Source organism: Poecilia reticulata, chromosome 22 (genome assembly GCF_904066995.2).
Source record: "Poecilia reticulata chromosome 22, P_reticulata-male-v2, whole genome shotgun sequence".
NCBI lineage: Eukaryota > Metazoa > Chordata > Actinopteri > Cyprinodontiformes > Poeciliidae > Poecilia > Poecilia reticulata.
Window position 1 is genome coordinate 11,665,952 of NC_088851.1, and position 26,991 is coordinate 11,692,942.

Genomic DNA, 26,991 nt, shown 5'->3' on the forward strand with positions numbered 1-26,991 from the left:
CGCGCCAAGAACGCTCATGATTCATGAGATGTTGCCGCTGATCGTTTGGAGAGCGTGCGGCAGAGTGCGTATTGTGGTCCTGCTTCAGGGAGGCTCATGACGTTTTTGTTTCCCCCCCCCCCCTCCCAGCCCCCCGACGTGTGATTTGTGTAGTCGCTCATTGTTGCGTAAATTGTTATCTTTCATCTACAACAGTGAGACGAGGAGCCGCGCGGCCTGCAGACTGTGTTGTCATCTGCTTCTTGTGATCCAGACTGACTCTGTCATTATTTGAAAGAGCTACTTCAATCAAATGTATACTAAGAAAAGATACATATAAGTTATTCATACTTTTAAACATCTTTTCTCATTACAGGCACAAGCGTCAACGCATTTTATTGAGATGTAATGCATAATTGTGAGAAAGTTTGGAGGGATTCAAAGGTTTTTAAAATGTCGAAATCTGACCTTTATTTAAAAAAGCCACACGAAATCCCATTTGAATTTTGCCTCAAGCCATGTAAAGAACTAAGTAAGTGTGCAGAAGAATAGACCGATGGGACCATAATGGAAATTTTTAGTTATGACTGAAGTAAAACTATAACACACTGTCCTCATTAAAGGTGTAGGTATCATGCTGCAGGGAGGCTTTTTCATCTTTTGCAAGATGCCCAAAGGAGTTAGAAAAATAAAATAAAAAAAACTGCTGGAGTGCAAAAAACCGGGGGTGGAGATTTATTTTCCAGCAGGACAACATCCGTTGACCTAATGCCAGAGCTACACTAGAATGGTTTGTATTAGGATGGTCCAGTCAAAGTTCACATCTTAATCTAATTGAGAATCTCTCACTTAAAAATTTGCTGAGCTAGAGGTATTTTCAGAAAATGTCAACTCGTTGTGCAAAGCTGTTGCAGCTATGATTGTAATAAAAGGTGGTTCTGCACTGTATTGACTCGGTGAGACAGAATACGAAAGCAAGCCACATATTCCAGGCTGTTATTCACGCTTAAGTCTGAAAAACAAGTCCTTTTCTTTCCACTTTGCAATTCCACACTACTTTTGTAATTTAAAATTCCAGAAAATGCAATGTAGTTTGGCAGGTTTATAACAGAAATTTATGTGTAACTTGAATTCATGTGTAACTTGTAAAAGCAGCAAAGTGGCAGGAAGTGGAGGTATGTAGGGTCACATAAAGAAAATTATAAAAAAAAAATGTATATTTTTAAAATGAACAATAATATACTGTACAATAACGGCAAAATTACACTATAAAATAGTGTGCAGTAATCAAAAATGGCAGCCTCTGATCCAAGAAATGTGCAACTGAGTGGGGCAATGGAAAAGAAAATGTTCGAAAATATGTGTGCATATTTGTACATTTAAAATCAAAAGAATACACAGTTTGAACTTAAACTGTGCAAACAACAGGGAGAAGAAATGTTATCTAAAATGAGGAAAGCTGCTCAAATACCACCAGGAGAAATCTTGGGACTCATGTTAGATGTTCTTTCTGAGCTGCAGAGTTTATTCAATGACTCGTGTAGCAGAGGAAGATTTAAGACTTAAAAATCTTTTGATATTCTACAGAAAAAAAAAAAAAAGATTTTAAGATATGAAAGTGTTTTAAAATGAACTCTCCTGTCATTCTGTGTGGTTATTTAAATCAATGAACTCCTGGTCCCTGGCTACTGATGCAAGGCTCAGCTGCACTGTTGCCATATAAGGGCAGCTTGAAATCTTTCCTGTCTCTATTAACCCTGCAAGCTGCTGAATGTCCTGGAGGCTTTCAATTCAATTTAAATCTGATTCAAGATATTCAACATTGTTCTTTACCCATAGATTTACATTTAAGTGAGAGAAATTTTTTTTTTTTTTGTCTTTTGGGACAAAACAGTTTTATGTCAATAAGGATAAATGGATTGAATGACTGGTTATTTTACTATGCATGAAAGTAAATCTCCATCCATCCATCCATTTTCTTGCACCCTTTTTCCCTCAGTGGGGTCGGGAGGGGTGCTGGTATGAAAGTAAATCTTTCCTGTATAGTTAGGATTTACTTTACAGGACATATTTTTTTAAATGTCTGTTCATCCATGCATTTAAAAATGAAAGTTACATTTTAATTTTCTTTGTTCTGAATTCTAAATGCTGGGGACAACTGTGGATATTTTTTAAACAAACCTGGATTTCAATTTCCACCACAGCAACTTTCTTTGATGAAACTCCTAAAACTCTGATCTGGCTTTTTTGTTCTCACTTTTTGCCACCCCCCCCCCCCATCTGGACACTCCTTACAAAATCTTCTAGATGCGCCTTTGTAGATTAAGAAAAGCGGATGAACTGGGGGAAGATGCTCAGAATCCACCCAATAATAGTTAAGAGTCCAGCAGTGGACTCTCCTGGTTAGAAAGGAAAAGTGGGATTGGGGCGGTGACGTTATCCCTGCTGGAAAAGAGGGAGGGAGGAAAGAGGGAGGGAGGGCTGGACTCCATTAATGCGAAGCCTGCTGCCTGGAAAAGTGTTTGGGATACTTCACTTCTTCGGCAAGTTCTTCGTGGGATTTTTCTCTCTTTTTAGCACCCAGTCAAGAATATATACATGATTTAAAGAAGGGGGGCTTGTTCTGTGCCGTGTAGTCGACTCTTTTGGTGTGTTTTCCCCCGTCTTTTTGAAGGTGAGTGTGCACATTTAAATGCTCGACCTCAAAGCTCTCCTCGTTCGCCGCTCGGAAATATGAAAACCTCTTTTCACTTTGCTTACTTTTCACTAAAACCCTACTTTCTTTATTTCCCTGTGAGATTTAAGGGGTTGTTTTGTTTTCTTCTACACTTTAAGTTGAACTTATTTCTTCAGGGACCGACTGAGTGGTTTGTATGTTGCATGCAACAGCAGCCGGGGAGTTGCTGTGCTTACATAATTAACTCCTATTTGTAAGCCAGCCTTTACCGTTAGTTTTAACAGGTGAAACGACACATTGACGTAGATAACAGCTGCCAAAGGTCTGTATTGAAGCTGCTTTCGCGGGAAGATAGCCTTTGTTGTGCCGTGTTTTTATTGACTGGACGGCTGCTTTGAAAAGCCAGGCCACTCCAATAGAGAGCCTCAGATAATGGAGTGACATGTACAGAGACGGTGGCAACGTTTTGGCGGTCACTTTGTTCAACAGGGCATGTTTTATGAACGGGCACCATGAAATTCTAGTCATTCCTTCTATAATAAATTAATGCTTTAGAGTGAGTTATTGAGCACTGAGAGATGTTGAAAACCATGGCTGTGTAGCAGAGCTGGAGAAACTGGGCTACGCTATTGAAGTTGTAGGGAGAGATGCTAAAACATGACTCCTGCCACATTATTTATGGTTTTTATCAATAATAGGACATTTTCTGTATCTTTTTTTTTTCTTCTATAGGTTACATTATTTTCCAACATCATCTGATGTAAGGATAGGATGCTAAAGATGGTTAAAAACCTTTCAAATAAATTAGTCCTTCGCTGGAAACATTTAGAAAAATTCCGCCTTACATTTGAGATTAATTAGTGACAGAAAAAATATGTGTGATGTCTTAGAGAGAACAATTATTTGTACTTCTTAAAAACCTACAGTAAATGTTGAGTATTTCTTTTATTTGATAGTTGGGCTCATAATTTTACCTATATGCTTTTTCTGACTGGAAGTAATATTAACAGAAGGATTTGATTGCTCTAATGCTAATGAAGATTTTTCCAATGCTTGCCAAAAGGCATATAAACATTTTTTTTGGCATGAGATATTTCTCATAAAATGTGAATAAAACCAATACATTTCTTTGATGTTGTATTATGTTTTGAAAGTTTCCAGACCCACCAGAACTCAGTTTATTGATAGAATAAAAAAAATATTTTCAATCTAAATCTGCCTGGCGCATGAATAATTTTGTTCCAAGCTGTAGATTTCTTAAAGTTCATTAACATGTCCAATAACTTTCTAATCTAGCTTTCTAACATGACACAGAGACCAATTTTATGCGTCAGCTTTTCAAAATGAGAAAGATGAAACATTCAAGTCCATTAAGGCAGATATGTGTTGAACTTCACAAGTCAGGAGATTGTTGCTAAAAACTGGCTACCTTGTTAAGCTTGCCTATACCTACAGTAAGAGCAATTTAAGAATGTATTTAACTGGACTGTGACAAACAAGGCTGAACAAAGACCTATTTTAGCTTGCCATCGTATAGTGAGGTAATTATGCAATTTCCAAATCTGTCAATTGCAGCAAAGCTTGGCACCTTGAGGTCAACAAGTCTCTGTACACACATTAGGTGTGGTCAGCTTGTCAGTTAGTTTGGCAGTGATGCCAGCTTGCAAACATTTTTTTCTGTCCCACTATCACAGGCATAAACATAGAGTTTGGTAAACTCTTGGAAATTCAGCAGAAACTTTGTGCTTATAGAGCAAACAGCCCGGGGGCTGGAGGGTTTGGTTGAAAACCCACTATGACATCAGGGTTGTGTTTCCTATGTGCTCCAAAAGATTTCCAGAGCAACAGAAGACATGAGGAGAACAACAAAGCAGCAGCAAAGATTGCTGGTACGGTTGTAGTTGTGTTAATCCTTGATGAAAGATCAGATGCGATAAAAAAAAATGTAACAGACTTTTGGGGGGTGGGAAGGGTCTTTGAATTATCAAATCGGGGATTAAATTTTTTCCCCCCCCAAGACCTTAAATGTGTGTTGTATGTTTTGGCTGTGTTGTTTCACCACCTATTTTTGGTTCTTCTCCAGCAGGATGGCACTGGATGGGATCCGGATGCCCGATGGCTGCTATGCCGACGGGACATGGGAGCTGAAGATGCACGTCACCGACCTCCACAGGGACGTGTCTCTGAGAGTCACTGGGGAAATCCACATCGGTGGAGTTATGCTCAAACTTGTGGAGAAGCTAGGTACATGTACATTTTGTTATGTCTGCAGAAAACTGCACAATGCACACTGATAATTACCTGGCTGATTTTGACATGACTCGTACCACTACATCTTCAAATAGCAGTTTCATTCCATTTGTAATGGAGCAGCTACGAAAAACCTATTCCTTGTTCTGCCTTGCCGTGTGAGAGAGTTATGTGCGTTTCTGAAGCTGGCTTGTGTTATCTATTCACATTTGTTGGGCAGTAAAAGCCTCATTCGAAGTAGGCACCACTCTGAGAAACTAAATTCCATGAAGATTGCAAAAGTACAAAATGTTTCAGAAAACAAGTGTCAGCAGCTGACGTTTTGCATCACCCTGATGACTGGGAGCTTAAAAGAATCTGTTCTGTTGAGATCTGGAGAGGAAATTGTAAAAAGTCGATTGTATGTTTAGGGGTTTTTTGTGACCAAAAAAACCATTCTTTTCTTTTTGATTAAGAAAACTCAAAAACTCTATAGTTTTTCTCAGTCAGGTTTTCTATCAAATCAAAGTTCTGGGACTGTTTTGGTAAAGGTTTTAAATGACAGTAGTGCATATAGCACATCCAAGCTAGTGTCTCTGGAGCTCGGCGCAGCTGAATGTAACATACTGGTTAATGGACTGGAAATGCAGGTGAGCTTGTCTGGTACTATTCTAAACTGGTTCAGATCTTATTTGGCAGACCAGGACTGCTGTATATATAATTTGGGTCTCTCCAAGGCTCCATTTTTGGGGTACTTTTTTTTAATTCAGTATCTGTTGCCATGCATAACGCCCCTTCCCTCTCTTCAGCATGCACAATTCTGTAAGCAGCGATATGTTCTAGAGAAGTTCGGGTGCCCGTGAGCATAAGAGCCCTCTGTTCCACCCACTTGAACACTGGCTCATTTCATGCGGCCTGGAGAAAAGGTCAGCAGCGGTAGCAGCGCGATTTAGGAGTGACAGCTTGTTGTGTGTTGATGGTGCTCAGATGCTCAGAATTCCTCCAGCGCTCCAAGGTTTTTATTCCCTGCCTTTGGGTCCCGTTTTTAGCTCTCCTGTTGGAGCTCCACATAATTGAGGTCTTTGTTCTCTGTGGTCGTCTGTGTTGGGATGCATCTACGCTCAGTGAAGTGCAGTGTTGGATGCGATTCCTGTCATCCCACACACGACAAAGACCCGCCCTTATCCATTATTGTTGTGTTGATGTACTTGGAGCATTTTTTTCGTTGGATAGCCTCCCTCTGGTAAACCATGTGAAGCTCTTTTGTACTTTAGCTAGTCTTGACCTTGCCACATTTAGAAATGCATGATCTATTTGACAGGCGTGATTACAATTTTACTTTAAAAGGTAATGTAGCAGAATAAGTTTATGGATCTTTGCTTAGGCCGCTCATTCATTTCAGAGTTCCTGTATTTCCATTGGCATTGATAACCATTTTGTTGCTCTATAGTCATCTGTCTGAAGTATGATTGAATTCGAGAGACTCCTCTTTACTGAGTAGCAGAACGATGTGCTGCTGTTAAATTTCTCTCCAAGTTTTGGAGAATATTTGTGCAGCTGACACTTGAGTGGAAATATTTCTGCTACTCTGAGTCATAAGGTTGTCATGAATTGTAATCATTAATCCAGCTAAAATATGGATTTAACACAAGGTTGCACATTGCTGGTTAGAGTATACAGATCATGCAGCACATTTTATTCTTAAAACAAGGAGTAGATACGTGTATTTTTGACATTTATTAATCGTTACGAAGTTAGAAGGTTTTCTGTATGAAGACATACAGAAAAGCTGGCCAAATCGTAAGGCTCAGAAGTGGATATCCATAAATTTTGAATTTCTATGTAAAAGCTTGTCACACTAAAATGAAGTATAACCTGGGCTGCTGAGACTGGTATAAAGAGAATGGCAGACTAAATTTGACATTTTAGATTGAAGTTATTGTTTTTCTAGCTAGTGCATTCATGTTGATGTGCTTTTAGTGTTGACGTATTACCAAAAAGACAAGTCTGTTTTTAATATTTAGATCAGTTAATCATATATATTTTTTAGAATTTTCAGAATAAATTGTTTTCTTCCAATCTACTTTGGATGGTGGTTCTGGGTCATTTTGTTGCTCCAATCGCTAACATTTGCCTGTAACGCACCAGTTCCACGTTGTGGAGAAATTGCCTGCGTTCTAAACAACCATCCACAGCCATCGCTAAAACTACAGGCAGACTACAATTCTAAAACGGAGCAGAAAATCAATGTCATCGTTCACAACTTCTCCTGCTGTTCGCTGATTGACCTGGTCAAAAATTGACCAGAAATAAATCTGAGTCAAGGGGATTAAACTCAGACTATGCTGGAAGGGAGAATATTTTTTTCCAAGTGGAATTGCACAGGAAAGCAATAGCCCAGCTAAAATGTAACCTCATTTTAAGCCTAGCTACTTCAAAATTTTCCCATTAATGAGCTTGTACTTTATTAAAAGGCAAGTGTTTCAAGGAGTTATGTTGATGCATGTTTCTAAAAGCGCTCCAATCTAATTTAATTTGACTTTATCGCACATAATAGTCACTGGTAATGCCAGTCAACCTAAAAATGGTCAGTTTTCAGTTGTATCTGTCCTACAAACGGGAACCTTTTTAGCCTCTATTACATCTTTTAACGACTACTGGTTCCATCCAGATGCCAGCTCTGTAAGTTATGTCAGCACAGAGTATGGCATTATATATGTTTATATTTCTCTTTTACTAGAACCACCATTTCTGATTATTCAACTAATTAATGATGTTGGAGTGTAACACTTATGTCAGCTTGGCATAAGATCCTTGCATGACTTTCTGCATATCTCAGACTTATTTTCTGAGATATAGAAAATAACTTTTTATTAAGAACTTTCTTTCTTAAAAGTTTGTTCCTTTAAAAAATAAACTTTCCATTCAGGAATATTTCTGGTCATCAGCCATGTAGTTGGACAACCCCAGTGAGACCTGTTTAACACGAAACTCATCACGTCTTTTCCTGTTACTAGTAACCAGACTGTTCCTCTGAGGTCTCACTGGTCTTATTTATTGCACATCAGTCTCTAAACACTCGTTGGCATGTTAGCTGGGCTTCTATTATGCTATTGTACAGGCATGGGATGCTTTAGAATCCTTTGTTGAACAGTCTAACATAAAAGAACATCCTAGGTTTAATGATTAATGTCTTGTTTCACTCTGTTAAGATTTCTGGTTAATTTGTTTTTGGTGGTTGACATTTTGAGAATATGAACTTGTTTTGGGTACAGGTAAGAGCGGTATTCCCTTTCAGTGTGGTATATTTTTGGGATTATGAGATTTCATCTGTAGGCGTAGGGAACACGCATGTGTTCCCACACGTGAGTGTGGTCGTCTGGCTCGGTGGGCGTGTCTCCTCGACATGCATCCTCCTGCCATCATTCGACCCTTCTTGTGAGCTGCAGGCTCAGATGGCCTTTAATAATGGATTAAATAGACAAATGCCAGGAAGCCACTTAGGTATTGATCACAATGACGGACCCTGCTTCCACTTTCCCCCTGCAAACCTGCAGGAGAGCTGTATTTAAAAGGCAGCCGATTAACCGCCTCTCGGTCCTCGAGTCTGGTAATCCTTTCATCCGTTCGTTGCTTTCCATCATTGGAGCTTTCTTTCAATTTGTTCATGTTATCTAAACGTACAACAATCTGTTTATATGAAAGCTTTTCCATTTAGTAGGGAACATATTGTACAGATTGCTGTGAGCCGCATGAGATTGATTCTGTTTAAAGCAATTAGTTTTTTTGAGTTGGATGGTTTTTAGCTTTGATAATCTGGATAGCAGTGTGTGCTTCTCACATCCAAACTTAGACATGAGTGCTTTTGAAAAAAAAAAAAACTTGAGTCACACTTCCGTTTTTTTGAATCATCAAACAATCTTAATATCAGTGGTTTTATTTATTAAAAGATTATCCAAACCTAACTTGTTTGATGTGAATATAATTATGTCAATTCATGACTTGCATGCAATGAACACTTATTTTGGCTTCAGTTTCACTTACCAAAGAAAGAAAAGATAAAATCACTGCTGACCACAAACAGCTGAATTTATTTGTAGAAAACATCTTGATAACCTTTCACACTCGAAGTAGTTTGTAGATTTAGGAGACAAAAGTGTAACCTTTTTTGGCGGTAGCAAAGCAGTTCAGAAAAATAACATCATTCCAACAGTTAAATATGGTAGTAGTAGTGTGAAGGTTACATTGCTTCATCAAGGGGTTATGCAACAATTTAATTATCAAAGCATATCAGAAAATCCAGCCCTGAATGGCTAAAAAAAATAAAATAAAAAAAGTCAAACTGAACCAAACGTGCTCTCGACTTAAATCCAATTGAGATGCTGTGTCGTAAAACAGGCTGTGAATGCTTGAAAACCTTCCTATGTGGGTGAATTCAAATATCTTTGCAAAGGAGAGGACAAGCATTATTGCTGTGGTAAAACCAGTTACTGGTTATAAGGGACAAATATTTTCTTATAGGCCAAGACTAATTTTTTCCTCCTTCATGAATAAAATCCCCATTTAAGAACTTCAGTTTTCACTTAGGTTATCTTTTTCCCAATACTAGAATTTGTTTACCTTTTTGTCTTCGCTAATTGTAACGGATCAAAGACAGAAAAAAATCTGTAAATAGTCAAATACTTTTTTTCAAAGCACTGTCGCTAAAAAAAGAGAAAATAAAAAAAAGAGAGATGAGTGAGAAGAGAGTAGTGGGCCTGATCTTTCTTTCCTCTTGCCATCTCCCCTCAGTGTGACGTTAGCCATGCTACTACAATTCCATAAAAGTCTTCGATGAAGCAGGAAATGAGCTCCAGGGATTGGCATGTGGCTCTCTGGTGGCTGCCGTCATTGCTGGAGTCTCTGTAGCGCTCTTCATCCTCTTCCCACTTTCTTTGTAAACCCCTCCCTCTTTGCCTCTCTCCCCGTTTTCACCTTCTTTTCCAGTTGCCACTAAAATAGCTGTGTTTTTATGGAAGTATTTCAGACTTGTTTTATGACCAAGAATAACCTGACTTAAAATATAGCAAGATGCTGGTAGAAGATCAGCTGGAAACTCCAAACTAAGCTTTGTTCATTCTTTCATTGTTTCTGACCTGGGTTCATGTACGCTGACTATTCAGTGTTCCAGAAATAGAACTTGAGCAAACTAATTGGTCTGGTGTGTCTCTATAGCGCATGTGGTTGTTTCCAGTGCAAGGCATGCAGGTTTTGGCTGCCGTACCACCGGCCTGCCACATAGAACTTTTCCTACATGGAAAACATAATGTGTGTTTTGCATTTGCTGTGCCCTACATATTCGCTTTGCCAGAAATTAGCAAAATGTATTCATTCTGTACTTGTTTCAGTTTCTTCACAGGAGGTAAAGCTGCCGTACCATTTTGCCAGTATTGCCCTCAGTGTCTTTGCATTTATCCTCCATAGGGATATATTTTAAATGTAATAACGTTTAGAAAGCACATTAAGAAGACATTAAAGGGAATGTGTTTGATGTTTTGCCTTAAAATGCATCCACATGTGTACCTCCGATTAATTTAAATGTTGTGTGCCTCAGGACTTTCCCATACTTTTTACAAAGTAAACTTGGTGTGTGTGGGTGTGTGTAAACTTCTGAATTAGAAAGAAAAAGTAATAAAAATGTCTTCTTTTAGCCTCTATCAAATAAAATTATTCTGTGATTCCTAATTTACTGAAAACAGTAAAACTTTATTATGCTTTAATTGAGGGGAAAATGTCCATCTAAGCAAACAGAGTATTTATTTATTGTCTCATTTCTAGCCTCATGAATACTTCCTTTCTTATGCAATGATTGGCTTGGCTGCTTAGAGCATCCAATCAGATGAATGTATTTCATTTCTAGAAAGCATTTTGCATGTGTGTTTTTTTTTTTTTTTTTTTTTTTTAAAGAACTTTAACATTGCTGACTTTGTTTTGTAAAAGCCCTTTGTCTTCTCAGCCTCTAAAACTGCTAGATAATTTCTGCCCTTTTCCAATTTAACTGTCTGTCTCTCCCATCATTTGTTTGTAATTGAAAAGCTTCTCATAAAACTTCAACAAAAAGCTGCAGGTATGCTTGAGAGCAAGACCTTTTGGAAGCAACCTCACGGGTCAGTTTGAAGGTTGCATCGTTGAATGCAAGCTCATGCTTACCATTGTCCTCACAGACCGCCTCTCACAAAAAAACCCTTTCCAAACCTCTATCAGGTGGTTACATGTTGTTTCATTTGAGCCTGTTGCGTGCCATTTTTGTAAGATTGTCAGAGATGGTCTGGGTGTATTGAATGACACAAAATATTACGGAACCTTAAAAAGCCAAATACTTCAATTTGGGATATTTATGAAAAATATTCTCCCTCTAGATTCTTCTTCTGCTACTACATGTTGAACAGAAGTGAATCTGAAGCATCAGAGTGAAAGGCAGCCCCATACATGTTAATGCCAGAACTGGCATTAACAGGGCCTAAACTTAAACATGGCCATGGCTTCACATTAGTTCTGATTAAACAGTTAATATCTCTACTGAAAAAAAAAACATAATGTCTCTATTAAAAAGGTGATGGCAGAAGAGTCAATAGGAAAGTAAATTTAGCTTTGCGTTTAGCGTGGTTATTGTTTACAGAACATTTTGCTGTATTTCTTCTTTAGTCATATTCTACCATGGATACCCTTTGTGTATGTAAGTCTCACTGTTTTCCTCCTGTTTTTCTGAGCAACGCTTACACTGTGAATGGCAACTTTACCAAATATGCACTAGCTGAAATGACATGGAGCACCTTCGTTCAACAGGAGTTATGTCATTAGTTTTGATAACAGACATTAAGATTAGGGAGAATAGCCAAGGTTTAACGGATTTAATGGATCTCTTAAATCTGAAGGGGTAATGCTCAAAACTACTGTCAATGCACCAGTTACAATTTAACCAGCACATAGCTATAGTTATAGAAAGTAAATTTACAGAATAAGCTTGTTTAAATGCTTGTTTAAATGCATCTCTTTACCTAAACGGCTGTTTTATTGCAGTTTCCTTTTTGCAATGTCAGCCTAACTCTGCTACAGGTTGTGGTGACCACATGGAGATGGTTTTTCTTTGACAATAGATCCAGGTTTCATTAGGAAATGGTTACTGTTTAACACAGGATGCTCAACTTCCTCTTTTTTTTTAAATTTGCCTTCTACCTTCTGTCTAGCTTTCTTTCCCGCCTTCCTGCCCTCTTGCTATGTCAGACATTTTGTAAGGACCTTAGGGAAAGATCGGTCTGAGATATTGATAGTCATATCTTTCCTGAGGATGTAAAGACGCGTCTCATATTTTATTCCCTTTACTGCAGATGTGAACTGTGTTGAGTGGCTTTAGCATTCCTTTTTGTTCCACTAAAGCATGATACAGAGACGTATTCCTATGTATAGGAGTCTCATTGATTGTGACCGTCAAGCTGTTCTAAGTCTGTCGGTTCGAAGTGAGAAATGGTCTGCAAGCTCATGTAATCATCTTGCTGTTTAATCTTTCTGACAGGAAGTAGTTAGCCTAAGTGGTGGTCCTGCCCAGGCTAGAGCTTTCCTGTTTCGGATGCTACAGTGATTGTGCTACTCAGCATTCAGAGTAGATCTGTGGTTTCACGTAAACCATGACCCTGAAGAACTGGAAGCATATTCAGCGTTCCTATGTGAACACAGGTTGACAGAATCAAATCATTTGTTTTTAAGAGCCATTTAATATATTCATACACAACAAGCATACAGAAAGCTTAAGCTGAAGACTCTGTGGGAACTTACCAAGAAACAGGTTTCCTGCACAGTTCAGAAAAGTAGGGAATTCAATTTTAAATATTTTCCAGCCATGGACAAGATTGTAAGGAAGCAAAGCATGAAGGGAAAAATGAGTATTTCTTGGCTTTTTCTGTCCCATTGTCTGAAGTTGTCTTTCTTTCCTTCCAACTGTGCTTACGTCCTTGTCATCCCATCTCCTTCCTCACATTTGTACACGTATTTCCTTCCTCATTCTCCTCCTTGTTTTTTTTCTTACTTTCATTTTATTGTCCTTTATTCATTCTGTCCTTGTGTTATGTCCTTACTTCCATCACTCTGCCCTTCCATCTTGGAGTCCTTCCTTCTCTGGGTTCTTCCACTATTCTGTGAAGATAAAGTGAAAGTCCTAAGCACATTATTTGATGTTTTATTTAACATAAAATCAGACTCGTAACGAGTTTTGTATTTATTGCAACACACCATTAGGTCATTTTGAGGAGAAGGCTGGATGGACAGACATCAGCAGTAGTTTTCCGTTTCTGTTTTACTGAGTGGATTAAAAGCTTCTATTAAGGATTATTATTGTTTATCTTTGACACTTCTTGGTTTCATTGCAGAATCATTTTACTGTTCAATGCTTAATTATTCAAGGAACAGATAATAGTGTCATTATAAACAGTCATTGCTATAGAAATGTACTATTTATGAATCGGCTTCTGAAAAATGCGTAAAAATCTAATCTTTTTTTAATTATTATTTTGCTGTGGAATCAAAGACATTCAGGAATGCTTTGCTCCTCCTGTACATTCCTGTGTTTAAGGATAATTTAGTCAGACGTGGCATCTAAACCATGAACTGCAAAATCCTTTCGTTGGTTCCTTAAGGAATCCACTGCAAATAGCTTTGTCCCGTTCACCTTCCTCTAGTACAAATAGCACAGTAGATTTAGAGCAAGGAAACCTTAAACCTGCTCATTGTTGGTATAACACCACAAACCTTTGTGTCAATAGAGTAAAATGATCTGGAGGGGTTTGTGCAGCTTCCCGGCCCTCATTTCACTCATTTCTAAACCTACCATGGAGTTTGTTTTCACAACCAAGGCACTTGGCAATAATAGAGTGGAACCAGATGTTTTGTCGAATATTTAGGTGTACTAAGGTTTACTAAATCATTTTATTTAGAAGCAGCCGTCCTGAGCTGCATGACGTTTTCCCAGGTTTCCTTTTACCTCTTAGGCCCACCTTGGGGCTTCTTTAACTGTTGCAACAGTATCCTGTTGTCCGTTGCAAAGAGGCTTCAGTGGAGCAGCTCGTCAAAATCCTGAAGAGATATTTAACTGGGTTCCTGTATGGAAGAAAGAACAGATGAATATTGTATATCTTCTCCATTGATCTTATTCCCAGAGTTTCTTTGTAATCTCATTATTTCACCAGGACCCAGAATACTTAATTGTGTAAAGCTGTGCTGGGGTGGAGGACTACTATCCCCACTGCTTTGCTCTGTTGGGATTATGACACAAATGGATACAAAGTATCTGCATCTAAGGAGGCGCCCTGTAGCCCTCCGGCTTTTTGTCTGATTCATCAAAGCCAGAAATGTAGGATTCTAATTCTTTGGACAGGCTGGCCACTCCGACATGTCTGGTTTAGGTTTCAGATACTTTAAAGGACAATCCTTCCTGGCATTTATGCCATCTCAGGCTGAGCCTGTATTTTTATCTTCCATATACTTCTGCATTTGAACAAAATCTTTTCAGCTCTAATAAATGTATTTGATCTCCTCATCTGAGCCTAACTTCTACCATTTGCCAGTCTCTGATGGAAACCGTTAGTGCTTCCATGTTGTTACAGAGAATTTGTTTTAACAAGACGTCTGCAGTAACGCAGAAGTACTTGTATATCATGTTTAAACAGCCAAAGTTGCAAAGGAAACAAAAGTCGAGAAGAGGAGTTTACATCATATTTATCCATGTGCCTTTCAGACATTAGCTCTGCTCATGTTGCGTCATTATTTTTAAGAAACCACAAATAAAATGTAAAATGTAAACCTACAGCTGCAATGTCTCAAAATCCATGCTTTGCAAAATAAAAACAAAAGTTTAACCTTTTAAAACTGGAATAAAGAACATTAGTAGATTAACGTTTTACAATAGGCAAAACGGTGATTAACAAAAAGTTTTAATACTCCATTCATTGAATTTGGGTTGTTTGTGTAATGACAAAACCTTATGTCCTGAGAAAGACATTACCTTGATTTTGGCTGGTTTGTGGTTGCGTGTGAGACACAGAGGTAGCATTAGTAGTGGTAGCAGGAATAGGCGGGGTATCAAAGCACTACAATCAATAACATATGAGAATTTTCCCTGACTCCCTTTCAAGCTCTGTGTGCATTGCATATTTAATTTATGTGAGAAATGCTTAGTTTGATAGACTCTTGGCAGAGAACTGAGCTGTTATATAAGCAGAAGCCTGGAAACAAGTTCAGATATCCTCCTTCAGTTCAACCTTATCAATAAAAACCACTTCAGCATTACAGCATTGCCGGATTTAACTACTTGCTTTAAATTTATGTAGATTTATGGGATAAATTTAAGTAGAATTTTAAGATTCTGTATGCATTAACATTAAAAAAATATTTGGAGACATTTGTTGAAAGTATTCACAGGGCTTAAGTTTTTTATTTTTATTTTTTTCAAATTTTATGTCATGGCCTTATTCCAAATTGGATCAAATTCATCTCATTCCTCAAACATCTATGCACAAATACCCCATTATGACAAAATAGAAAGATGCTTGAGACTTTTGCAATTAAAAGAAAAAAACGAACAAACAAACAAACCAAGAAATAACATTTTGTAGTTTGTCGATCGACCTTTGGTAGCAATCACAGTCTGAAGCCTTTTTAAAGGCCAAGCTCGCCTGTTTTTAGGCAGTTTTACCCCTTCTTTGTTGCAGAACTTCTGAAGCTCCATGAAGTTGTATGGGAGACGTCTGTCTGGCCATTTTCAGATCTCTCCAGATATGGCTTATTGAATTCAAGCTTGGAATCTTGCCTGGCCACTTCAGGACATTTTGTTCTGCAAAAATTTTTGCAAAAATCTCAATTTGTTTTCACATTGTCATAAAAGGATATTTTTGTTTAGAATTTGGAAGAAAAAGAACATTTAGAAAAAGTGAAGTGCTGTAAATGCATTATGGATAATGTATTCAGTATCTCCAACTTAAGAACAATGCTCTCCTAATCTTTATTGTAGAGTTTTCTGTCCAGTCTGTGTTCTTGTGAATGTGCTAGGTTAATTCTAACAAACCTTGCTCTTCGTCTTTGTTGTGTTTGAAAACAAGTCATCACACTGCAGCCCCTGTGGCGTCAGACAGTAGTCGCCTTGGAAACGGCATGACTAGTCTTACCCGGTCGTAATGTTATCAACTGATGGCTGAAAGTGACACGGCCTTTCAGTGCACGAACATGTTTTTAGTGATGACTGACGTATTGGTTGCACTGGCTGATGGGGGTTAAAAAGCCTCACAAAAGCTACACACACAGTCCCTTTAAATCATTTTATGAGGGTGGCTTTGGCTGCCAGCTGATGTCTACTGCGAAACACTGGGAAAAAAAATTAGCTACATCATGTCACTGAGTTCACTCTCCACAATCTCCCCTTTAAAGCTGCAAGACAACACTTCTTTTTGTGCTTAAACCTTATGTTTTTAGATTTAGTTTTGATTTCAGCCTGCAGTAGCGCTGACGGTAATAAATATTTTCTTGATTCACTTTTTAAAATCTTTTTATTTATTTATTTATTTTTTTAGTTTTTCTACAAGAAGGTTTTGCATTTATTGCATACCACAAAAAAAGCCTTTATCCACATCTGATATGTTCATCTCTTGCAGAGCATGTGGCTCTTGGAAAAAATTAAGAGCCACACATTACCTGAATTTGGTTCTACTCTTGCTTGAAAAACTGCAGACGGTGGGTTGCTCGTGTCGTAGGACCAGGGAGATGCAGGCTTTCAGCTGCAATGTTGGATGAGTTGGAAATCTTAATTTATTTCAATATGGATCTGGAGTTTTTCCACATTTTAAAATCTTATGTATTTGACTGTTTTGGGTTAGAATGTGATCAGGAATGGAAATACTGGGATGTCATGCACTGGCAAGTAAAAGGATATAACCATTACTTTAGCGTAACTTCCACATCATTGGCAGAAGCTGCAAAAAGAATCCATGCTATGTCAACATAGCTTGGAATAACGTGGATAACCTGGTTAATATGACATAGCAGACGGCACCTTATTGGTTGTGAAACAGTTGGTAAGTTTTATTCTTCCTTAGTTAATTTGAATTATTTCCAATAAATTGAAGGTGTGGTCTAACATCAGTTTTAACCTTGAATGTCCTTGCTGCTTTACCACCTGCTTTATCATATTGCTGTTGCTCCTCCCCGTCTGTAGCTCATCCTGCTCACCCATCGTTTTCATGCCCTTTTACTCATCCCCTTCATCATCCCTTTACCCTGGCCCTCCCCCATACAGACAGGCGTTCATAAACAAAGCAGCCTCCCAATGTAAACAAAAAGATATTCAGAGCAGAAGACAAGATATGGAGGGAGTATGTAGAGGAGAGCAAATCCCAAAGAAAGCCCTTCAGACTGAGTACTTTTGTACCTGCTCAGAAACATTTCATGGTTTTTAGCTTTCCTCCTCTTGATAGATCAAGCCTTTGGGGAAGTGATTTGGCTTTTTTTTCTTTAACTTGCATCTCTGCTCATGGCAACTTATGCATAAATCAGATTAAGAAATTATGGTGCTGAATGTGAAGTACTTATTTTGCTAGAATTTATTAATTAATTAAGCCCATTAAAGCCCAGACACACTCATGCACAGCACACTTGGAGCTAATATAGTTAATGGGATAATAAAAACGGCACACACACACACACATGCACACGCACATAACATATATTCTCTGTATCATTTGTCATGTCATGTGGAGGTCATAAAACATTTCTCATTCTGATTCCCCTTCCCTCTCAGTCCATGTGCACGGATCAGGAGCTGTGGGTCTACATTTAATGCACCCAATTACTTAGGCCCCCCAATCCTCTGGCTGCTGCATTACGTCAGGCTTGGCAAGCTATATTTTTAGCTGTAAGACGCCATTGGCCTTCTCTTCCTCTCTGTGTGGATTGAGTTACCCTGTTATTGCTGAAGGGGACCAATAGAAGGCTGCCCAAGCTGCCTTTGTCCAATCACAACTCATCGAACCACTGCATAATGACTCTCATAGGGATAGGGCAGAAGGCCATGTTCACTGTGGGCTCAGCAGTGGGCGGCTATAAGGAAATGAAGAAGCAGAGTCTCTAGGGAGTGTGTTAAGAGTGTCTAAGACTAGCCAAGTCGATGTATTCAGGAATGCATGAATATAAGAGCATTTCTATAGGATGAGTGTGGTGCAAACCTTAGTGCCAAATGTTATGGTTGGCTGCTCCCAGACACCAGAAATTACAAGGTTGTCTGAGGGGAAAAACTGAGCAGTTATGAAAATACATTCAGGATTATTTTCAGGTTTTCTCTCCATAGTCCCCCTCATTAGTTCTGCCTTTAATAGCTGCACCAAACTTGAGGGCAAAGTTATGCTGATGGTAGCAATGAAGCCGTTTTCTGCACAGCTGAGGCATCAGAATGAAGCGGTGACAGCTTGACCCCATGCTGTTGGAGCAACTTGCACAAGGACTCGGAAAGCTTGGAATGTTTTTACTCGGCCTCCAAGTGTTTGCCTGTTGGAGTAAACAGCATACAAGCCAGCAGCTTTACAAACAACCAACCCCTCTCCAAGATGGTCCTCAAAGCTTTGAGATGCTGATGGGGGTCCCCCCAGTTCTCATACCCCCTCCCACCCTCCATTTTAAACATTATTGTAAATCCTTCCTCTGCTCAGTTTGCTTTTCCCTCATCACAGCAGCCATGTTTCCTTGGTCTAAACAGACATTCTGGTGTTTTCACTCAGACACCCACTAATCCCATTCATTCAACTCTCAGACAAAATCAGCAAGCGTGCCAGTAATGCATGTATTTGCCCCCATGTAAAGTAAAGGTCAGGGAAAACAACAGCCGCACTCTGAAATAACACGGCCACGTCGGGTTTCGGACGTCATGGCAACAAGCTGTTTACCTGACGGGTGCATTGGGGATTGGGCACAAAACAACATCAAACATCGTGTTTATTTGTCTGTAAACTGTTGCTCTTGTTGAAGAAGTGAAGAACTATTATGTTCTTGCCTATGCCCTATGAGTGGATTATATATGAATGGGACGTACTACATTGTTCTATTTATTTTCTTAAGGTGTACAAATAAATTTTTTTGGCACACCTGTTAGATTTGTGTAAAATTTACACAAATGTTAGGGAAAGATGTTAAAATTAAAATGAACATGATCTCTGACTGAGAGTCCAACATTTAATTTGAGAACATTGATTCACTGGGGTAAATAAATTGTATTTTCCGTAAAATCCCTAGAGTCACCATTGGTTTTCTGTAAATGCCATACAAGTTTTCTACGGGATATGGGTGTCCAGAATGAGAACGCTCATTTAAAATCTTCTGGTATTTCAAAGTTCATATTGGTGCATAAGGTTCCTTTGGAAGAGAAAGAGGCCCACAGCACCACAGATCCTCCACCACACCGAACAGCTGGCATGAGATGCTCTTCCACATATACATGTACAAAAACCCTGATCTCAGTCCCATCTGACCAACTCGTATTGCTACAGACAAGAGACGGAGAACTACACATTTCCTTTTGCTGTAGGACAGAAAATGTTTTTTTTTTTTTCTTGCATCACTTCTAAGTAACCAGAATGTAGACGTAATAGTAATGTTTGTTGTAGAGGCTCTGTGAAACTAATATAAGTCTTTGTTGTTTATTCTTTACTCTCCCTTGCCATTCAAGCTCGCTGTGTGTGGTAACACGATGTACAGCTTAGTGGGAAGAAAATACAGACCTCTAGTGTGCTTTGGATACCCTAGGAAAACAGAAAATAATACATTTCTAATAAACTGAGGAACAATAATTGAAGAGAGGCTTGATTTTGAAGGAGTCTTTCCTTTAAAAATGATTTTGCTTTCTTTTGCATAAATCTCAAGGAAATGCAAGACATTAATAAATGTATAGCTTTTTGGTTACATTTTACTTTGAAGGGATTTTGAAAGTCCTGAGCTTACGGCTGTACTGCTTGAATAGAAACCATGCGATGTTGAAAACAGATGCTGCGCGCTCCCTTAAAATCCCTGCGGCTTTTACCTCCACCTTGAAGTCAGACACGTAGACCATGAGACCACAGGCCTGTCGTTATTGTGCTGAGCTCCTCCTGAGCAAAAGCCTAGGAGCTGTGTGGGGTTTTGGGTGCCTTGTGTTTGTTTTAAAAGGGATCACAGTGTGACTTGGGAATAAAGGAGGTATGAACCCGATATTCCCACAGTGTCACTCAAACAGCCACATCTTTCACACGCTCCTCTCACCCTTTACACTCTGACTTTGCTGCCCCTTTTATAAGCTTTTTCAGTAACCCTTTTACAGTGTCCTTCCCAATTATGACCCGTTTCCTTGAAGGAGCATATTTGATGATCTTAAGTAGCTACAGATGCAAATTGGCTTTTCTTTTTTTCCTTTTTTAGTCTCAAAGTAAACAATATGGATTTATTTGTTAGTCAACTCTTTTTACTGTAAACGTTCTAAGCGTTTTCATCTCCGTTTCCTCCATATTTTAGATGTGAAGAAGGACTGGTCAGACCATGCCCTGTGGTGGGAAAAGAAGAAGACATGGCTGTTGAAAACCCACTGGACGTTGGACAAGTACGGCATCCAGGCTGACGCCAGGCTGCTCTTCACGCCGCAGCACAAACTGCTGCGCCTGCAGCTTCCCAACATGAAGCACATGAAGGTCAAGGTGAACTTCTCAGACCGGGTCTTCAAGGCTGTGTCGGACATCTGCAAGACTTTCAGTGAGTGAAACCGTCTGCTCTGTTTTTTTTTTTTTTTTTTACGACATCGGATTGTTTGGCGTGTTTAAGGATATGCTGAAGGCACACACCCTCCTGAACTGAAAACTTCCTCTGGTGATGGTATTTTTGGAAATATTCTACGTTGAGCTTTGATAATCACACCCTTCCTGTTGCTCTGTTTTTATGTAGTAATTTCTTGTGTTTATCAAACACTCTCTCCTCTTTGCACGCCCCTCTGTATGACGTTATGTCCTTGAACTCAGGTTTGTAGCTACCTCAGATTAATGTTTAGTATACAAAGATTATCAATCTGTGTTAGGCTTACAGAAAACACTGGAAGAAAACATGACTGCTCATGTTAATGCTCCCTCTGTGGATTTCTCATACCCCTGGCTCCACTATGTTCCACTATGACAGGTCAGAGGTCACATTCTGGATCCCATCGAGCCCTTACCTAAAAAAAACTCAGTGTTTTCCAGAAGGCCTCTTTACACCAATGTCATCCATGTTTCGCTGCCTTGGAGAACATGTATTGCTTTGCAAACATATTCATAAACATTTTGACACTTTTTCACTTTACAAGCAAAAATTTGGCTGATTATAATTGGGATTTTATCCGATAGTACACAATGCACACATAATATTGGATCGACTGCAAACATTGTCACTATCTACTACTTCAAAACACAGTTACTTACTCTTGCAGGTCAAGCAAGGAGAGCATTAATCAAACTGCTAAAACATGGTTACTTTGGAATAGCTACAGAGATGCATAGATAAGGTGGAAGAATCGGTTGACAGGATAACTTTTGTGCCCTAAGCTCCAAAGACATTTGCTGTTGTGCCATCAAAAAATGTAAAACAATCTAAAGAATACGTATGAAGGATTCATGGATATGATCAAAACACACATCTTTGTCCCAGTACTGTTTTGAGCCAGATATCAGAGACTCGAGCAGCAGCTTTTCTCCTTTTTGAATGTTTTCAACAGCAGCAAATGTTCTTGTTTTTAATTTAAACTACATAGTTGTTTTTATTGGGCTTAAATCGAACAGCTGTTTTTGAAGCCTGCTGATGGGTACAGAATAAAAGCTTTTCTTTGAGTCAGGCATTAAAAAATGTTTTAGCTTCACAGAGATTGAAGGCAGATAGCTTTTGGCTGACTTTGTATGTGTCAGGATATTGTTTGCTGACTCTAAATGCTCCCTTTAACATCACTTTTCTTTATTGGTCATTAGTAAGAGACAATTTTGCGCTGTAGTTTTATGACAGCTGACTTGGCTTAATTTACAGCAACATTCATGTCTGGGTATGTTGTTTTTTTGAGGGAACTCTTAGCTTAACAGTTTCCTGAACATTTCTGCTGAGCTGCGAAGGATAGAGAATCAGAAGGAACAGGAAGAGACGAGGTCTGTCCAGCCTGGCTTCACTCCAGACAGCAGAAAAGGAGGGATTCCTCATGTATTGAAGACATGACCACATTTGTTTTCTGATAACAACAGGTTATCAGTTGTTGCACTTCTAACACTGATACGTTTATTTGATTTTGCTGTTTTATGTGGTCAGCTGGTTGCACAGAAGCTCAGCCCTTTAGTGTTGTTGACAGTCGATTTTTTCATCATACCAAAAAGGTTGGTATCCAAGCTTTTCGTCGTTGTCATACAATCGTTTTTATAATTAATATCTAATACTGCACAGGAGCAACATGCAGAAAATTAACTAAACACTCCAAGTTAAGTGGAAATCAAAATATGACTGTTGTAGGAGGTTGTCTTATGACTTAGACAAAGTCCATCTGGGTTGACACATTGAGGGAAAAATGTAGCTAAAGGTTGATGTACTGTAATACACTGCAATGAAAATAACTTCGCACCACTCCTATTTTTGACCACTATTGCTATTTGGCTGCTCTCACATCCTGTTCTGTGTTGCTAAGTTGATAGTGAATGGATGACTTTAGGGAATTTTCTGCTTATAAGATGATGTGTGCTTTTTGTTTTAGTCAACAGTAATGAGAATTCTCATGAACCCTGGTTAAAGTGCTAGAGAGCCCATAATAATGTTCTGATAAAAACATTTCCAGTTTGTGTTGGTGTGCATCATGTTTGCCTTCCTCCACCATGAGGATTTATTTACTTTCCAACATCTAACCAACACTTTGCTATGGGTTTTGTGATGTTAAAAAGCCTCCTTTCTGCAGGGTAACAGGAGTCAGGTTTCTCCACTTAATTATGACATTTAGTCATTCATTACAGCAGTAAGCAGAGACACAAAAGCAGGATTTTATATGTACTAACTCATTTTACAGTTCATAGATCAGCTCTTCTCAGAGGCCGTAGTTGCCAACCAGAAAAAAGATGCTCTTTATCTGGGTGGAGGATGATTTTGCCTAAATTTCATTTCCAGTATCCTGGTGTTCACAAGTGATCGTAGGATGGAGCTTGAATTTGATTGAAAGAGCTGGGTTATGTTCCCAGTTAACCAATCTGTTTATGTAACAATCCTCACTTTTGGCCATTAAATATTTATCATGACCAATAGATTTAGAACGTATGAAATGAGCTTCCTCCTGCAGATTAGGCACTGCTTAGTGAAGCTGAACGGAGACAGCTGAATCGGTATGAGTATCTCATCAGGATACCTTCTGGATGCCTCCTTGTGGAGGTTATCCAATAGGGGGACTCCGGGGCAGACTCATAACCAGCTGTGGGGAGTGTACAGTATTTCTCTTCTGGAAACCCCTAGAATGAGTTGGTCTCTCTGGTGGGAAGGAAGAATGCGTTTCCCTCCTGGACCAATAACCTCTGACCTGGTGTCTGGGTAAGGGATGTACAACGAACAGATGAATTAATAAATCTCCGTGGATTCAGATGAGTGTGGAAACAAAGGCTTAAGGCAGCACTTTTGTATCGGGACTATGACTTTGATGGTCTTTTTCAGTAAAGTTTCTGATAAGTTATTTTGATACGTTTGGGCTGTTGCTTTGTTGTTTAGCTCCAGCAGATTTATGGCCCATCAAGCTGCGGGCTACTTATCTTGGCCTAAATGTACTGGCCAGTGTTGTTTATAATATAAAACAACTGTGGTTTGACTTAACTCTGACTCCTAAATCAAAAGTGTCTTCTTATTTGCTACACTTTAGGGCTTGTCTGATAGATAAAGCAAGCTGTTTTTACGAATGAGCTCTTGTCATACTGTAAAGCCTTAATTTTTGTCTTCATGGATGTCCATGTAGGGTTTGCACCTTTTTATTCTATAAATTCTGGTGTTGTAAAATTAGACTGTGACAAAGTTTCTGTTTTTTTGTGGCGGGTATTACTCACTGAACTGAATCATCTGTTCCAAGGAGAAGATCTTTCACATCCAGCTGGCTCCCTGTCAGCCCAGCTCCTCTGACCTCAGGCCTGGTTGCTGTCAGAAGTCTGTAGGATCAGAGATAGGGGACTTGTTGTTCCTGGGCCATTTCTGCTGACACAAAAGTGACAAACATTTGTCAAAAAAAAATCTCATTAGTCACATCTCCTCCATACAAGATCATCCCAGGATATGTGGCGAGTGTAGAAGAACTGATTTCCCTTAGATGAAGTCTTAAACCAACACAATGGCATACAGTTAGACCACTGACTATGTCAGTAAAAATCGAGTGTTTTCCAATGTCTAAAAATATTTACTTGATTCTTCCATGCTCCTTTAGCTATATCACCGCTTTATTTCTATGCGGTTTCACAAAAGAAAATTATATTGTGACTTTCACTCTATTATGCTGTTTCCTGGTAATTCTACCTTTTATAGAAGTGGGATGTAGAATAAAGCAATGCAGATGTCTCGTCTGAGATGTTTGAGCATCTATGTGCTCATATTTAAAGAATTTTAGATGAATATTTTGCATGGTCTTTAAAGGAAATTCTGTCATTAGAATAATAACAAAAACACAATGCAGTGGACCCAAACCCAATGGAGTTTGGGGCCCACAATCACTTGCAAATGTCTGAATATTTGAGACCTCTCTAAAGAAACGAATCTGTGATTACTGAACTGTGAATTGGTGGGGGTCCAATGCAATGACAAAAAAAAAAACAATAATATAATTTTGTAACATAAATTACCTCGTGAGTCATTTGCGTGTTGGAACCGAATACAAGCTTTGCACTGTTTGCCTGGAAATGGTGGGTGCTTCTCTCTGTTGGAGCAGATGACAAACTGTTAAAGTTGAGGTATGTCAGAGTAGGGAGATTTATTCCTGAGATTTATGAGGAATCACTGAAGTGCTGCATCTCTTTAAAATAAGATGCTTAAAAGGTCATAATGTAAGAGACAACATGATGTAATACCATTCACAGTGGAGAAACTGGTAAATCCTGAGACCTAATCACTGTTCAGAAGTATGAAAGGGCAGAACTGCTGCTAGTGGAGGGAAAAATTTATGATACTTAATGGTGATCTGAGGGGGCACAGAACGTGTTGGTACAACATTTCCAAATCAAGTCACTTCCATAACAGGAAGAGATGGAAAGCTTCTCGCTCTCCTTTGTAGCAGCCAGAATAAACTGACGTGCCTCCCTAGAAAATACCATTTCCTTTTTAAACAGATTCTTACAGCTTTTACGTCTTTCCTGTTATTTAAACACCTAACTGAAACTGAAAATAACCAACTATTCCCTCAGTAACACCTTCCACACTAAAGAGCGTGTTAGCGCAAGCTTATTTCTGCTATGTCCACTAATTGTTAAAACAACCTTCATGTTTGTTACCAACCAGCAGGACATACACGTTTCATTTTGTCCTGTAATCTGGATGTATAATTCAAGAGATTTGACCAAGTTTTAGATTTATAAAAAAAATAAACATTAAGGTCTGAGCTGAACAACACAGACAAGGGTTACAATATAACCCATGATACAACAAATTAAAGACATATCTTCAGTTTCATCAGATACACAATATTACAAAATGTCTCTTGTGTGAATCAGAAAATTTTTCATTATGTGTGTACGAGCTAAACTCTTAAAACGACAGTGTAGTAAAATACCACATGCTTCTGCTATGCCTCAGCTAGACGCATGTCCTGTCCAAGTATTCACAGTCTGAAACACGTCACACAGTGCATGTGTTTGTGTGTCAACCAGCCCCTTCACATAGTTCAGTCAGGTTAAAGCTCAGCAGCACGCTAGGAGCTCACATGGCTGTATAAGGGCAGAGGGACTGCTCCAGTGCTGCAACAGTACGAGAATGAGGGAGGAGGGAGACGGGGAGAGAGGACCAACTCCCATCTGGTAGTTCTTAAAACTCCTGGAATGCTTTTGCTTTAGTTACACAAGCCAAACAAGCTTCTCACCAAGTCAAGATGTTCCCCTCGAGCCTCCTGGCCGCGCTCTCCTCAACACCTCCAGCGACCTCCTCAATCAGTCTGCCACAGTTGTTAAAGCCTTCATCTGTGGAGGGTTTTTTTCTTTATGTCTGTGGAAATGAGATGACGATCAGCTGTGTACGAAGACGAATTAAAAATAATTAGAAATGTCTTTCTAATATTGACGTACTCTTTGATTTATAAGGAATCTGCGAGGAAAGCCAAATCCAGCTGAGTCCAGATGTGCTCCCTCTGAGTTTGGCCCATCTGTTTTAATGCTGACACTTTCTGGCTCCTTCACCTCCTTCGTCAGAATCGTCCTATCAAAGCTGCTGCTGAATGTTGGCTTTCTGCTTCAAGGGATGGAGAGAAAATAAGAGAAGCCCGGACCGCTGCTTGAGTCCGTCTACTCTGCATGGTGTCAGCTTCTTGCACTCTCTTTTTCATTATTCAAATTAATAGGAAGCTTCTTGGGTAAAAGATGTAATTCCTTCAAATTTACCATCAGCACCAACTGAATTCATCTTTGATGTGTTTCTGCTAAGGAGGAGTAAGGCTGTGGCTCCCATAGCTCAATTGGTGATTACAGTAAAGCGAGATTTTTGGGAGCCATGAGAAAAAGGATTTTCAATTTTCCACACCATGTGTGTACAGCTGTTTGCAGTTCTACCCATCTACCCCCTCCTGCTCCTCCTTCTTTCTGTCTTTCACACTTTATGTTGACTCGGCATCCCTGTTTTCCGGTCTTTTGTGGCTTCATGGTATTGTTTCTGGTCCCTAGGAGAAGCCAGGTGGTTTATTTAAGGCCTATAGTTGAGAAAGCACTAATTACTGTTTGTTCATGTTGACAGGGGCCATTTACTGGTATCAAGGTATACAACGGTTTCAGAGGGTCCCATCAAAATTCCTAAACACTTGTTGTGAGCTTAAGCGTCTTATTATTAACATAAACGTTAGGCGTGAAGGGCTAACC

The 26,991-nt window shown here is 39.1% G+C and overlaps 1 protein-coding gene across 5 annotated transcripts in view; it reads left to right on the forward strand.

Annotated features, from left to right (window-relative positions):
* Window positions 1–2,440: 2,440 nt before the first annotated feature.
* The window catches only part of fermt2 (FERM domain containing kindlin 2), a 42,234-nt gene continuing 17,683 nt past the window's right edge, over window positions 2,441–26,991 (forward strand). For 2 of the 5 annotated variants that reach the window (XM_008399782.3, XM_008399783.3), the window contains exons 1-3: window positions 2,441–2,653; window positions 4,740–4,900; window positions 20,438–20,671. In XM_008399782.3, coding sequence (XP_008398004.1) covers window positions 4,744–4,900; window positions 20,438–20,671 — 391 coding nt within the window. In that variant the 5' untranslated portion in view covers window positions 2,441–2,653; window positions 4,740–4,743. The remainder of the gene's footprint in view (window positions 2,654–4,739; window positions 4,901–20,437; window positions 20,672–26,991) is intronic. The other 3 variants (XM_008399784.2, XM_008399785.3, XM_017302510.2) reach the window with 2 other exon arrangements.